Source organism: Anopheles cruzii, chromosome 2 (genome assembly GCF_943734635.1).
Source record: "Anopheles cruzii chromosome 2, idAnoCruzAS_RS32_06, whole genome shotgun sequence".
NCBI lineage: Eukaryota > Metazoa > Arthropoda > Insecta > Diptera > Culicidae > Anopheles > Anopheles cruzii.
Window position 1 is genome coordinate 49,007,790 of NC_069144.1, and position 11,331 is coordinate 49,019,120.

At 50.5% G+C, this 11,331-nt stretch overlaps 2 protein-coding genes across 3 annotated transcripts; one reads left to right on the forward strand and one right to left on the reverse strand.

Moving 5' to 3' along the window:
- The first annotated feature begins 357 nt into the window (after positions 1-357).
- On the forward strand, positions 358-4,112 carry LOC128267669 (protein henna). Of its 2 annotated transcripts, none has more exons than XM_053004557.1 (4): positions 358-495; positions 2,489-2,795; positions 2,858-3,480; positions 3,540-4,112. In XM_053004557.1, exons 1-4 carry the CDS (start codon positions 469-471, stop codon positions 3,924-3,926), a joined length of 1,344 nt encoding a protein of 447 aa, XP_052860517.1. In that variant the 5' UTR covers positions 358-468; the 3' UTR covers positions 3,927-4,112. The 2 variants fall into 2 exon arrangements, with proteins under 2 accessions (XP_052860517.1, XP_052860518.1); XM_053004558.1 differs by lacking the exon at positions 358-495 and adding an exon at positions 1,334-1,472.
- An 890-nt stretch (positions 4,113-5,002) lies between these two features.
- Positions 5,003-9,177, reverse strand: LOC128267501 (circadian locomoter output cycles protein kaput). The gene is made up of 6 exons (XM_053004346.1): positions 8,967-9,177; positions 8,559-8,889; positions 8,266-8,482; positions 7,882-8,193; positions 7,304-7,773; positions 5,003-7,237 (listed from the first exon to the last, which is right to left on the reverse strand). The coding sequence occupies exons 1-6, from the start codon at positions 9,116-9,118 to the stop codon at positions 5,633-5,635; spliced, it is 3,087 nt and encodes a 1,028-aa protein (XP_052860306.1). The 5' UTR covers positions 9,119-9,177; the 3' UTR covers positions 5,003-5,632.
- Positions 9,178-11,331: the final 2,154 nt, after the last annotated feature.

Sequence of the window (11,331 nt, forward strand, 5' to 3'; positions counted from 1 at the left end):
GATCGCTTCACCTACTGTCCGATTGATTTCCATACACGTGTCGCAGCATGACCGTGTTCAGGCCGCTGGACAGCTGGAAACAGGACAGACCTGTTCGACCAAACGGCATTTCGAATGCATCGTCCCCCACTTTGAATGCTAACGCTCACGTCTTATCTTGTTACTATCTGATGCAGCTGCAGCCCTACTGACCGCTATCGTCGTTAACCCTTTGCCTCGGCTGATCCTTCTGCCAGTTCGATTCGAACAACACGATCTTCCAACCGTGACCGGGTGGTGGGATCGAAAGTTCCGCTCGGGGTATTGGGTCGATCCGCTTGGCTCCAGAGTTCAGTTCTACTTTTACTTTCGTGCGACACGGACGTACCCGGCCGGGAATCTAGACTGTTTGGTGCATTCTTTGGTGTTGTGTTTGTTTCGTAACACATTTTTCTGTGCGCCCTTGGCCGTAAGCAAAAGTGTACCAACATGTACCGTTTACATCAGGCGCTTGAGGTAAAGAGAACCGTGTACTCATCGCGTTAGATAGTTTCGTTAACGTTTCATTTCGATAGTTATCCGAAAGCAACACCCCATCTGACTCTCTTGTTGACCAAAGTCCAATAATCCCCCGATCAAGTACGTCAAAAGTCGTGCTGAAACAACAAAGAAACGGCCAACGCCTAACAAAAACATTTCGTCATCGGATGCGCCAGGAGTGGCCTGGAAACACAAACAAGTTCGCATCCTTTGCCGCGTGTCGCTGTTCGGAATGTTTTGCTTGCGTCGCAGGAACGATCCAGGAAAGAGTTACAACGGATTGAACGTAATCAGCGCTCAGCGTCACTCGCAACCGATCAACGATCGCCTCACGGTGTCTGCGGGCCCTTCACCCGTTTCTACACACACCACGCACTCTGTCACGTGCCCACGTCGACCGGGTTTAATTGATGCCGGGCGATGGGTCATCAACAAAAAACACATGAAATTAAAAATAACATTTAAAGTTTGTAATCTAAAACTTGCCAAATCCGTTTTCTTTCGCTCTGGACGCTCACTGATAAGCCGACTCCGACAATCAGTCCGACACGGCCCAAATCGACCGTTGGCGCCCAATTAGTGTCAACGGTGCCAACGAATCGTAAGCTCTCTGTCTTTCGGTCGGTCGTGCTGCTCACTCCCTGCGACTCCTGATAACCGGAGGCAGGTCAGCCCGATCGTGGTCATTTGTCGTGGTTTGTTGCGTGTTGTGGTCAACAGCTTATCGGCCATGCCACCGATCGAACCACACACCTAAGCGCAAGCATCTCGCCTGGTCCCGATTGATTTAAATACTATCTGGCCAGCTGCCAGGACCAACAGTACACGCTCGGTGAACGTCTGAAACGCCGGTACTTGCTGCAGGATCGCTCATTGAGCTAGTGTTTTGTGACATTTGTGCTGCAAACTTGAACCGTGTGTCCACGATGATGGCAAGGCAGGAATCGCAAGGGGTATGTGAACCAACAACGAGTATCAAAGTTGTTTTGAAAGTTATTGGACACTGGAAACAATTTTTTGCAACTGTTGACCGTAAGCTAAGTGATGGGATCGTTCAAAAAGACACAATTTGCCTATGTTTTTGTTCCTTGACATGTTTTCTTGTTGAGCTAAATCTGCGCATGTCGAAAGCAGTGGCAACAGCAGCTCAAGCTACGCCTTTTCTTTGCGAGTGACCTACTCAGTAACCGACCAGTTGCTCTCTAGTATCGCTCCTCCATTATCGCTTGCACCACGCAATGATTGATCTTTGGCCCCGGTTCAACCGGATCAGTGATCTTGCGAAAGTCCACGTTCGGTTCCGCGTGCCTTGCAACGCAATTCTGCAGTCTCCAATGCCTTCGCGACCTGTCGTTGGAGGTGTGCGCAGTACAATCACCTCCCCGTCAATGTCAACAGTAGCGAAACCTTGTTAATGACTCATCGCAAACCGGTTTCCCTAGCACACGTGCAGTCTCCGTTGCACAAAACCTGAAGGCTATCCAAAGGCCCCCAGAGCTATTCTTCTGCTCCACAAGAACCCCCGATCGTCGGATAGTTGTAGTCCATACGAATCTAAAACAAGGGCAGCCTAGAGATACTGAACGAACCCCTCTTAATGCCGTAGATGCTGAACGAGACCGCGAGGTGGGCAATCATTGACAGTTGTTTCATCATTCCCTTACTAATCACTACAACGCAAACAAAACCCTCGGACGACGGAGATGAAAATAAAGTTGCGGAAACACCAGCGGACACCGGACTGTCTGTGCTGCCCCAAGCGGCATTTGCTTCCTGCCTATCTCTCGTTCTGTTTCCGTGAAACTGCGACACGGGGGAAATCCGAACCGAATGCGACGCCGTCGTCGTCGGCCGCAGGAAGGGAGTACTTATAAAAATGAACCACTCGCGCTGTATTGCGTTCAGTTCCTTCGAAGATCCTCGCTTGTCACGATCGCGCCTGCAATAATTTAACTTTCCCACCCTTTAGCCCACCCTCAAGGAAGGCGGCTCGTACATCATGGAGGGGCACGAGTCGGCCGAGGCCAAGAACGTGTGCATCATCTTCTCGCCCGAGCAAGAGGAGGCCGGCGCACTGGCGAAGATGTTGAAGATTTTTGACGAACACCGTGTGAACTTGCTGCACATCGAGTCCCGCTCGTCGACCCGTGGCCCGGGCTACGAGTTTATGGTGGAGTGTGACGGAAAAGCTGGGACGCTCAGTGCGGCCATCGAAACGATTCGCGAGCACAGCAACTACTTCAACATCATCTCACGCGATTACAAAGACAACGAAGGTAACGGAGAGATCAACTAGACTAGTCCATCATTTTCTTATCTAAACCTTTCGTTTCCACAGCAACCGTGCCATGGTTCCCACGCCGTATCCGCGATCTTGATCGGTTCGCCAATCAGATCCTTTCGTACGGGGCCGAGCTCGACTCTGATCATCCCGGGTTCACCGATCCGACGTACCGCGAGCGGCGCAAGTACTTTGCCGACATAGCGTTCAATTACAAGCACGGCCAACCGTTGCCGCACGTCGACTACACCGAGGCGGAAACCGACACCTGGCGCACCGTGTTCCGCCAGCTGACGAAGCTCTACCCGACGCACGCCTGCCGCGAGCACAACCACGTGTTTCCGCTGCTGATCGAAAACTGTGGCTACCGCGAAGACAACATCCCGCAGCTGGAGGACGTTTCGAACTTCCTGAAAGACTGCACCGGCTTCACGTTGCGCCCGGTGGCCGGTTTGCTGTCGTCGCGTGACTTCCTCGCCGGGCTGGCATTCCGTGTGTTTCACTCCACCCAGTACATCCGCCATCCGAGCAAACCCCTGTACACTCCGGAACCGGACGTGTGCCACGAACTGCTCGGCCACGCGCCCCTTTTTGCCGACCCTTCGTTCGCGCAGTTCTCGCAAGAGATTGGTCTCGCGTCACTCGGCGCACCGGATGAGTTCGTCGAGAAGCTCGCCACGGTAAGTTATCGCCGGCCTCGATTCGAAACGAAACCCTCACGATTGATTCCATTCCGCAGTGCTTTTGGTTCACGGTCGAGTATGGGATGTGCCGTCAGAATGGCGCCCTCAAGGCGTACGGAGCAGGGCTGCTGTCCTCCTTCGGCGAACTCCAGTACTGTCTCACCGATAAGCCCGAGCTGCGGGACTTCGATCCGGCAAAGACGTGCGAACAAAAGTACCCGATCACCGAGTACCAACCGGTGTACTTTGTTTCCGACAGCTTCGAAGACGCGATCCAGAAGATGATCAACTACGCCAACACGATCCCCCGCCCGTTCGGCGTCCGGTACGATCCGTACACGCAGAGCATCGAGATCCTCGACTCGGTGCCCCAGATCAGCAACCTGATGCGCAACATCCACAACGAGTTCGAGGTGCTGCAAAACGCGTTCAAGAAGCTGTAGGGAAAATCTGCGAACAAACGGGGCGTTTAGCTAAGGTTAAGGATCTTTGTTGTTATTCTACCTATTGTAATGCTGTTCTGAGTTGTTTCTTTTTTATACAAACTTTTAAACCCATTAATCACTAAGCGAGTTGAAAGTGCCAAATAAATGTCGTTTTCGTACAGTGTACAGCAAACAGTACAAAAACGCTTGGCCATCTTCCTTAATGCCCTAACCGGCCATTTGATAGCCGGCCGCTATCAGCACCAAACTGCGACGCCATCCCACCAAAAACCGGGGTAAACACGGTGTGCGAAAGAAACAGTTCGGAACCTACTTTCGTGCGGTTCAAGCTACAATCGACCGACCGGTGGCGTCACTCCACGGCCAATTGGCAGTGTGGTCAAGCGTAACTTCCCGGCAACAAGGTCAACCCGACGGTGATAACGGTGGTCGGATTTTTTTTTTTCAGTCTTTTTTGGCAGAAGACGGTTTTTAGGATGGCCGTAATCGAACGACCGTAACCTAGACGTATTGAAAGTATTGATTGCAGGCTCGAGCGTCTCATTCAAGTGTGCGGAGTGCATCACCAAATGACCCTCTGTTTGTTTTGGCGAAATATTGTTTGCAGGGGGCGCGGTTCAACAGACAGTTGTGCTTGGCGCGTGAAAGTAATCGTGTAAAGCATAATAATAACCCTTAACCCTGAAGCAACATTCTGAAGACTCATGTTCCGTTATTGTTTTGTGTATGATTTGAAGCGTTTTTGTCGCTCTCTGGCGTAAAAGAAACGTACAGAGGCTTGCATGGTGATTACCACAGTTGATTGCATATTATGCTTTTAACTTTTAAGTTGAGTTTAGGTTGAGCGAATGGTCAACCAGCTCAAAGATCGGATTACAAACCAATTTATTTGTGATACTGCACAGATACCCAGTTATTTCACTAGTAAAATAGTCAGCCATTCAAGGTAAAACTTAAGTACTCAATCAGATTGAATTGACAATAACGACGGCTGGTTCTTGTTATTTTCTTTCTGCTTTCTTTGCAGTACACAACCAACCTGAGCGAGCGATCCTTTTTCTCCTTCATTTATTTCTCTCTTCCAATAAGTTCACGGCGAGTGTAGCACTTTCTTCGACTTTCTTCCGCCGCCCGACATTTCACCGCCAAAACGGATGGTTTGTAAATGTTTCTATAACTCGATTTCATCGATCGGCTGTGTTTTGTAAAGTTTTGCGGAATGCTATTTGCTAATTTCCTACCACATTTTATGACTATTCTAGTGTTCTAGCTCGTACATCGCTTACAAACCTACCGCTTATTCGCTACAATGCCTCATCACACGTTCGCACTTTCATCTTTTCTTTGTATTTGTTTCATTTCTTAGGTTCAAATTTAAGCCACAAATACTCCAGCGTCTGGTTGCAGTTCGTTTCTCTACGCTGCTCCTAACACTAATGCTACAATAAGGTCAGTGGTGTATACGTAAATCGCATTGATCGTTCCATTCGCTCACTATACACAATATTATTTTAGAAAAATATCCTTCTTTGGTGGATGGACAACTTGAAACCACTTCGGTACCATAATGTTGTTGTAAAAGCTTGATTCTTACAGTATCGATCTGACCGGACCTCGCACTCGGACCCACAGTAAGCTCGACTTTAAAGCTCGATCGTTGTGTTCTGCTCACGAACAGTCCACGCCAACACACCCGAACCCGCTCACAACTCGCTCGTTTGTGAAGGACAGGTGTGTGATCCGGCGTCGGAACTGCCGGTAGCTCCTTGCTGTTGTTGCTGCTGCTGCTGCTGCGGATGGTGGGATTGTTGTGACGGAGGGTGTGCCTGCTGTTGGTTTTGCTGTTGCTCCATGCCGGAAGCGAAAAGGTTTTGCGCCTGCTCCGGTGCCATTTGATACTGTAACAGGCCCATGCTGCTGCCACCCGGTGCACCCGATCCCTCCGGTGCACCGATCTGCATTAGTTGCTGCTGCCGTTGGTTGTGGACTGAAGAGGCGGGTGTTGTGGAAGTAGATGAGGCGCTTGACCCATGGTGGTGGTGTTGCTGCTGCTGTTGCTGCTGCTGCTGTAGATGATGAAGCGGAACCGGTGTCAGCTGCATGTATGAAACCATCTCGCTGGTTTCGGAAAGCTTTCCTTGCCCCGTATCGGTAAAGTTAAGCTGCTCCGGATCGGGATGCAAAATCGGTTTCTGGTCCGGTATGCACATCTGCTGTTGCTGTTGCTGGTCTTGCTGAGAATGGTGGGCCTGTGATTGCACCGACGACGATCCGGATGACGATGGATGGTAGTGGTGGTGATGATGATGGAACGCACCGGTCCCATGGCCCGGCTGATGATGCTGCAGAAACGGCGCTCCGGTGGTCGGACACCGTTCCGGTGGAATCACACCCGGTCCCCCATTTCCGCCGGTGGCCGGAAAGGGAAGCGACACGATCGAGGGCAACAGACCGTAACGTGCCATCAGCAGCTGCTCCTGCACTCGCCGCAACTCTTCCTGCTGCTGCAGTATGAGGTGCTGCAACTCCTCGTGCTTCCGCTGCAACTGATCTTGCACCTGGTTTTGGTTAGGCGTTAAAACGACACCCCCCGCGCCGCTGACCGCCGGATGGTGCACCACCGGGTAGCCACCGTGCGGGGAGATCGACGAGTTGGGTGAGAGCACCCCCGGTGCCGTATCCGTGAAGGTCGGTACAGGTTGCACCGGAATGGCCGTCAAATACTGCTGCGGTTCGATGAACCCGGTCGCACCGATGATCTGCGTCACCGGAGGGGTCAGGATCGTGGCCGCCGCCGTAACTTGGTGTAGCTGTTGCTGCACCGTGTGCTGCTGTTGCTGCTGTGGCGTCGATGGCTGCGCTTGCGAAGTTGGCGGTGGGTGCGTCTGTTGCTGACCGTGGCCGTGACTTTGGTGCGGCTGCTGCTGTGACACCGTCAGCTTTTGGCCGTACATGTCCGGCTCGGGAGGGATGCTTTGTACCATGAGCGTTGGCTGAGACTGGGAGGCGTGATGTGGGTGCAGCTGCTGCTGCTGGTGGGTTTGCAGTTGCTGGTGCATCGAACGGTGTTGCTGCTGTTGCTGTTGCAACTGCTGCTGCAATTGATTTTGCTGCAGATGAAGTTGGTGATGCTGTTGCGATGTCTGGAAATGTTGTTGGTCGAGCTGCATTTGCTGTTGCTGTAGAGATTGCTGTTGCTGCTGCTGCTGCTGCTGTTGGAGCAAAAAGTGAGATGCTGTCTGTCGGTCCTGTTGACTACTCTGTGACGAAACCTTCGTAGAACACGTGCTGGTCCGCATGCGGGAGCGCTAAAATGAACGTGAAAGGATATCAGTTGACGTTTTTCGTTCGGCGAACCCATCTACAAAACTAACCGAATGTTGCGTGACGAGCGATTGCCGGCTGGTATGGGACTCGGTGGAAATGGACGTAGCCGAGTCCGAGCCGGGTCCGTGGTAGGTGTTGTACCGGTGGCGGCTCCGGCTCGATAGCCCCGTTGGTGAGACGCCGGGCGTAGGAGCCACCCGTGACGTCCGCGAGCTTTTCGAGCTCCACGGCGATGTTGCCAGCAGGCTCTGGGAGGACGATTGCTGGAACTTGCGCTCCACACCGTGCACACTGACACTATCCGCGTCCTCGGAGAACTTGCCGTCGCCCGCCGTCTGCGTGCGCATCTGCTTCATCACGTCCGCGTAGCTAACGACCCGATGCGTACAGACGACAAACTCTGGCTTCGAGTTCCACTGGTGGTACGTGATGTAGAACCGCGTCTGGAGCCAGATCCACTGTTGCCCCTTGGTCAGGAAGCGATAGTAGCACGAAGTTCCCTCGCCCTTTTGCATCACTGCAGCAGGCGGAGAGAAACCGCACCAACGGAAGAAAAGAAACGGATTTGAATCATTGAGAGCCCTCAAGGGGAAGATCACAAGAGTAGAAGTATTGTAGCGCTTACATGCTTCATGACAAGCCACCACCTTTTCCAGATCGTCAAAATGATAATAGTCATACCCTGAGGTTCCTAGCACCTCAAACGGCAGGTAGCCGATGATCGGTGGGGCTCGATGGTCGAGGAACAGGAACTTCCATTCGAGGCTGTGGCGCGACGTGAACTCGCTTTTCGTATTGTCCACGATCGACATTTCGCGAATCAGCTGCGGGGTCTGCAGCCGACCCGTACCGACGAACACGAGCCGCGAATCGGCGTCGCTCGTGTAACCGCTGAACCGAGAGGTCGTCATCAGGGACTCCGTGTCCACGTCGCTACCTACGAAAGATGCGCGGACACCAGGATCATGTTATTGGCTCGGTTCTGTCCTTCGTACTTTCGAGTACTCACGAAAGTAGCCCGTAAACTGGACATGCTCGTACGACACATCGGCCCGATAGTCGACCGTTCCCCGCTTGATGTAGCACGAAAACGTCACCTGATTCTCACGGCTGATGCCCGTCTGCAGGGGGTCCACTATCGTGGTCGGGTTGAGCAGTATGTGGTACAGATCGTTCTGATCGTCTTCGTACACCATATCGTAGACGGTCATGTTCAGCAGGTCACTCTGGAATGGAGAGCAACGGAGAACTCTTGGTCCTCTGGTACGATAGGTGAACCCTCGCCTAGGACAACCCACTCACCGGCAAATGCCCCAGCAGCGAGGTAATACTTTCGGACGCGTAGAATACTCTTCCGGTGGAGGAGAACACGATGATGAACCCGTCCAGCGCCTCCAGGATCAGGTGCGTGAACTCTTCGTTCGACAGAAAAGACGGCTTCCAGTCGGTCTGTATCTCGTGGACCCGCGAGCGGACTGCAATCTCGTTATGGCTCTTCAGAAATGCGATCGTCGATTTCAGGACGGTCGACTTATCCATCTTGCGGCTGTTGGAGGATACCATCGAGCTAAGTTCGTTGACCAGCAGGTTGAACTGATCGCGGCGTTTCTTTTCGCTCAGGTTGCGAGATTTTCTAAAACAAAGAAACGTTCCGTAAGTAAAGACTGAGAGCAATACAAGGGCGCGGATCAACATCCGGCACCAACTTACCGCTTGGTGTCATCCTTATCGTCCCCGTCCTCGTCCATGACCGAGTACGAATCGGCGTTGTGATGGTGGTGATCGATATCGATCGAACCCCCGTAGCTATCCACCTCGTCGAAGATGTTGCCCCGCGAGGGGTTGTGCTTTAGTTCCTCCATTTTGCAGCCGTACCTAAAAACCACGCGTTCTCAAATTAAGCTTGCTATCAATCTGCTGCAACACCACTAGAATTTGGCCGGAGAGTTCCCGTCACGATCGTACCGGTAAACTGTTTGCTTCTCTTCAATGTATTCAATGCGGATAAAATGAACTTTACAATGCAGCACACAAAATAAAGAGTAGTTCAACTTTTTCTTTCTCTCTTATTATCTGTAGTTTTCACTTTCAGCTTAAGTTATGCTTGTAAAAAGATGTAGTAAAATAGATAGTTCCAACTGTAGGCTACTAGGTCCTCCGAAACTGAAGGCCATGCTTAGCACAGATCAATCCGTCGCTTCTTCTCCGTTGCTTAAGGTCTCTAGAAAGAGAAAGTGGAGAATATAGTACATAAAATTAGAATGTAGAATCTCTAAAAGCATAATTTGATGGTTCTACTATTACTCTCACCCCGTTACATATTCATCACGCTGTTTCCCTTATAAAATAAATAAAATAAAGAAATACTGCATTGTTTACGATTTTCAAAGTTGCTTCGAAGTTAAGAGAGGCTCGACAAGCCAGCGACGCAATAGCCATTGCTCACTACCCCTTAAGCTGCAGCAGTTGCATATGAACAACAATAACAATACACAAACTATTGATAAGCGCCACAATAGAACGCCGCGGCTCGTGCATGCCGCATTGGATGGCAAGAAGATTGCGCGCCGCAATCGACGCGTTGACATAGGGGCATGTGGCAAATGGTAATAGAAAAAATAAAACCGAGCCACATCGTGGCCACGACACGCCGATCTACTACCGACGTTCGCTTGTGGTGGTGTGCGGTGGCCACGTACAAGCATGCGCCAAACTGTAAGTAAACAACGACCGTCCCTCAAAATGCGCATAGTGCCGGGCGGTAAGTGTGTTATTAAATGCGAATAGTTGTTGATGCAATGGCTACATACACAGTTGAGGGCACGCGTTGCACTCGGTGCAGTCCAGCGCGCGTTATGCAACCGCGAGTGCCACGATGCCACTATACACAGTAGTAGTCCAGTAGTGGTAAGTGTTATATCGATGCAACTCATATTTACGCGTGAATGGGACGCCTCTCGCGGGCACATGATCCCCCATCGCGCATGACAAGCAAAGAGTGATCGCTCACTCTCCAGTATTAGCTCATCGGGTCACAAACCCGATTTCCGGAATGCAAGATGGTCTCCTTGAACCGTTATCGCGTCATTAGCTAGTCGTACCGGTCAACTTACCGTCAAGATGCCGCACACAACAACGAATCCATTACTTTCGTCAGTTGAATGCACGGTTCAATTTTTTCCCGCAAACATTCGATCGATGTTCAAAACACGATACCGAAGCAAATGACTGAATGATCAGTTAAAGCCTTTACTTGTTTAGCGGTATGTTACTGGATCGTATTCAAGGGTCGTTAAACTATTTTCTTGGTTATTCTTGAAGCTCTTGCTGGTATTTATAAACGAACTCAATTTAAAGAAAAGATCGTCTTCGAATACTTGTGCCTTGCGGATTGGTGCGTTTACCTTGTTCTGGGGTAAAATCTTGACCAACCGGACGATTCTCTTCAAGAATGATCACTTTTACCATAAGTAACCGTAGACTTTCGAGGAGAAACCATCTCAAAAAGTCACTAACTGACCACCTTCATGTCATAAATACATCCTCAAACCATAACGCACGTGTAGTATGCTTCTGAGCGTTGAATTGGCACGGTTATGATTACGCTAACACGAGTTCATACATTAGAATGAATCAATTTTTTAAATGCCCAACTCAACGGACAGATAGACGATACATAATTTACCGAATCAAAAGTATGGTCATACCATTATCAACACCGAATGTTCGAGCCATCGAATGAAAACCAACTACAGTTGTAATTCCGCCCAAGCCTTGTTTTACAGCAGCTCTGCAGAAACCATGTTTATAAATTGCAGATAAATTGATCGCTTGTTGATTTACCATAGGATTATACGAGAGTGTGCATTCTAACACCAGATCTATTCGAAAACACCCGGTCGTCGTGGCGCTGCATAATTACGAGCAGATTTTACTGTTTTATGTAAAATCAAGTGGGAGAAGAGACCACAAAGAGGTGCACGGAAAAGCAAAACAAAACAGCGAATGCAGGCATTCGATGTGATTCATGAACAACTGTTACTTAACATACGCTCCTGCATCGCCACTGCATCGA

Bases quoted from the DNA above. Each gene is read 5' to 3' on its own strand.
- LOC128267669 (XM_053004557.1), top strand. From the start codon at position 469: ATGTACCGTTTACATCAGGCGCTTGAG. The intron at 496-2,488 runs GTAAAGAGAACC...CCCACCCTTTAG, and splicing joins GTTTACATCAGGCGCTTGAG to CCCACCCTCAAGGAAGGCGG. The intron at 3,481-3,539 runs GTAAGTTATCGC...TCCATTCCGCAG, and splicing joins TCGTCGAGAAGCTCGCCACG to TGCTTTTGGTTCACGGTCGA.
- LOC128267501 (XM_053004346.1), bottom strand. From the start codon at position 9,118: ATGGAGGAACTAAAGCACAACCCCTCGCGGGGCAACATCTTCGACGAG. The intron at 8,483-8,558 runs GTGAGTGGGTTG...TCTCCATTCCAG, and splicing joins CGCTGCTGGGGCATTTGCCG to AGTGACCTGCTGAACATGAC. The intron at 7,238-7,303 runs GTTAGTTTTGTA...CGTTCATTTTAG, and splicing joins CGCTCGTCACGCAACATTCG to CGCTCCCGCATGCGGACCAG.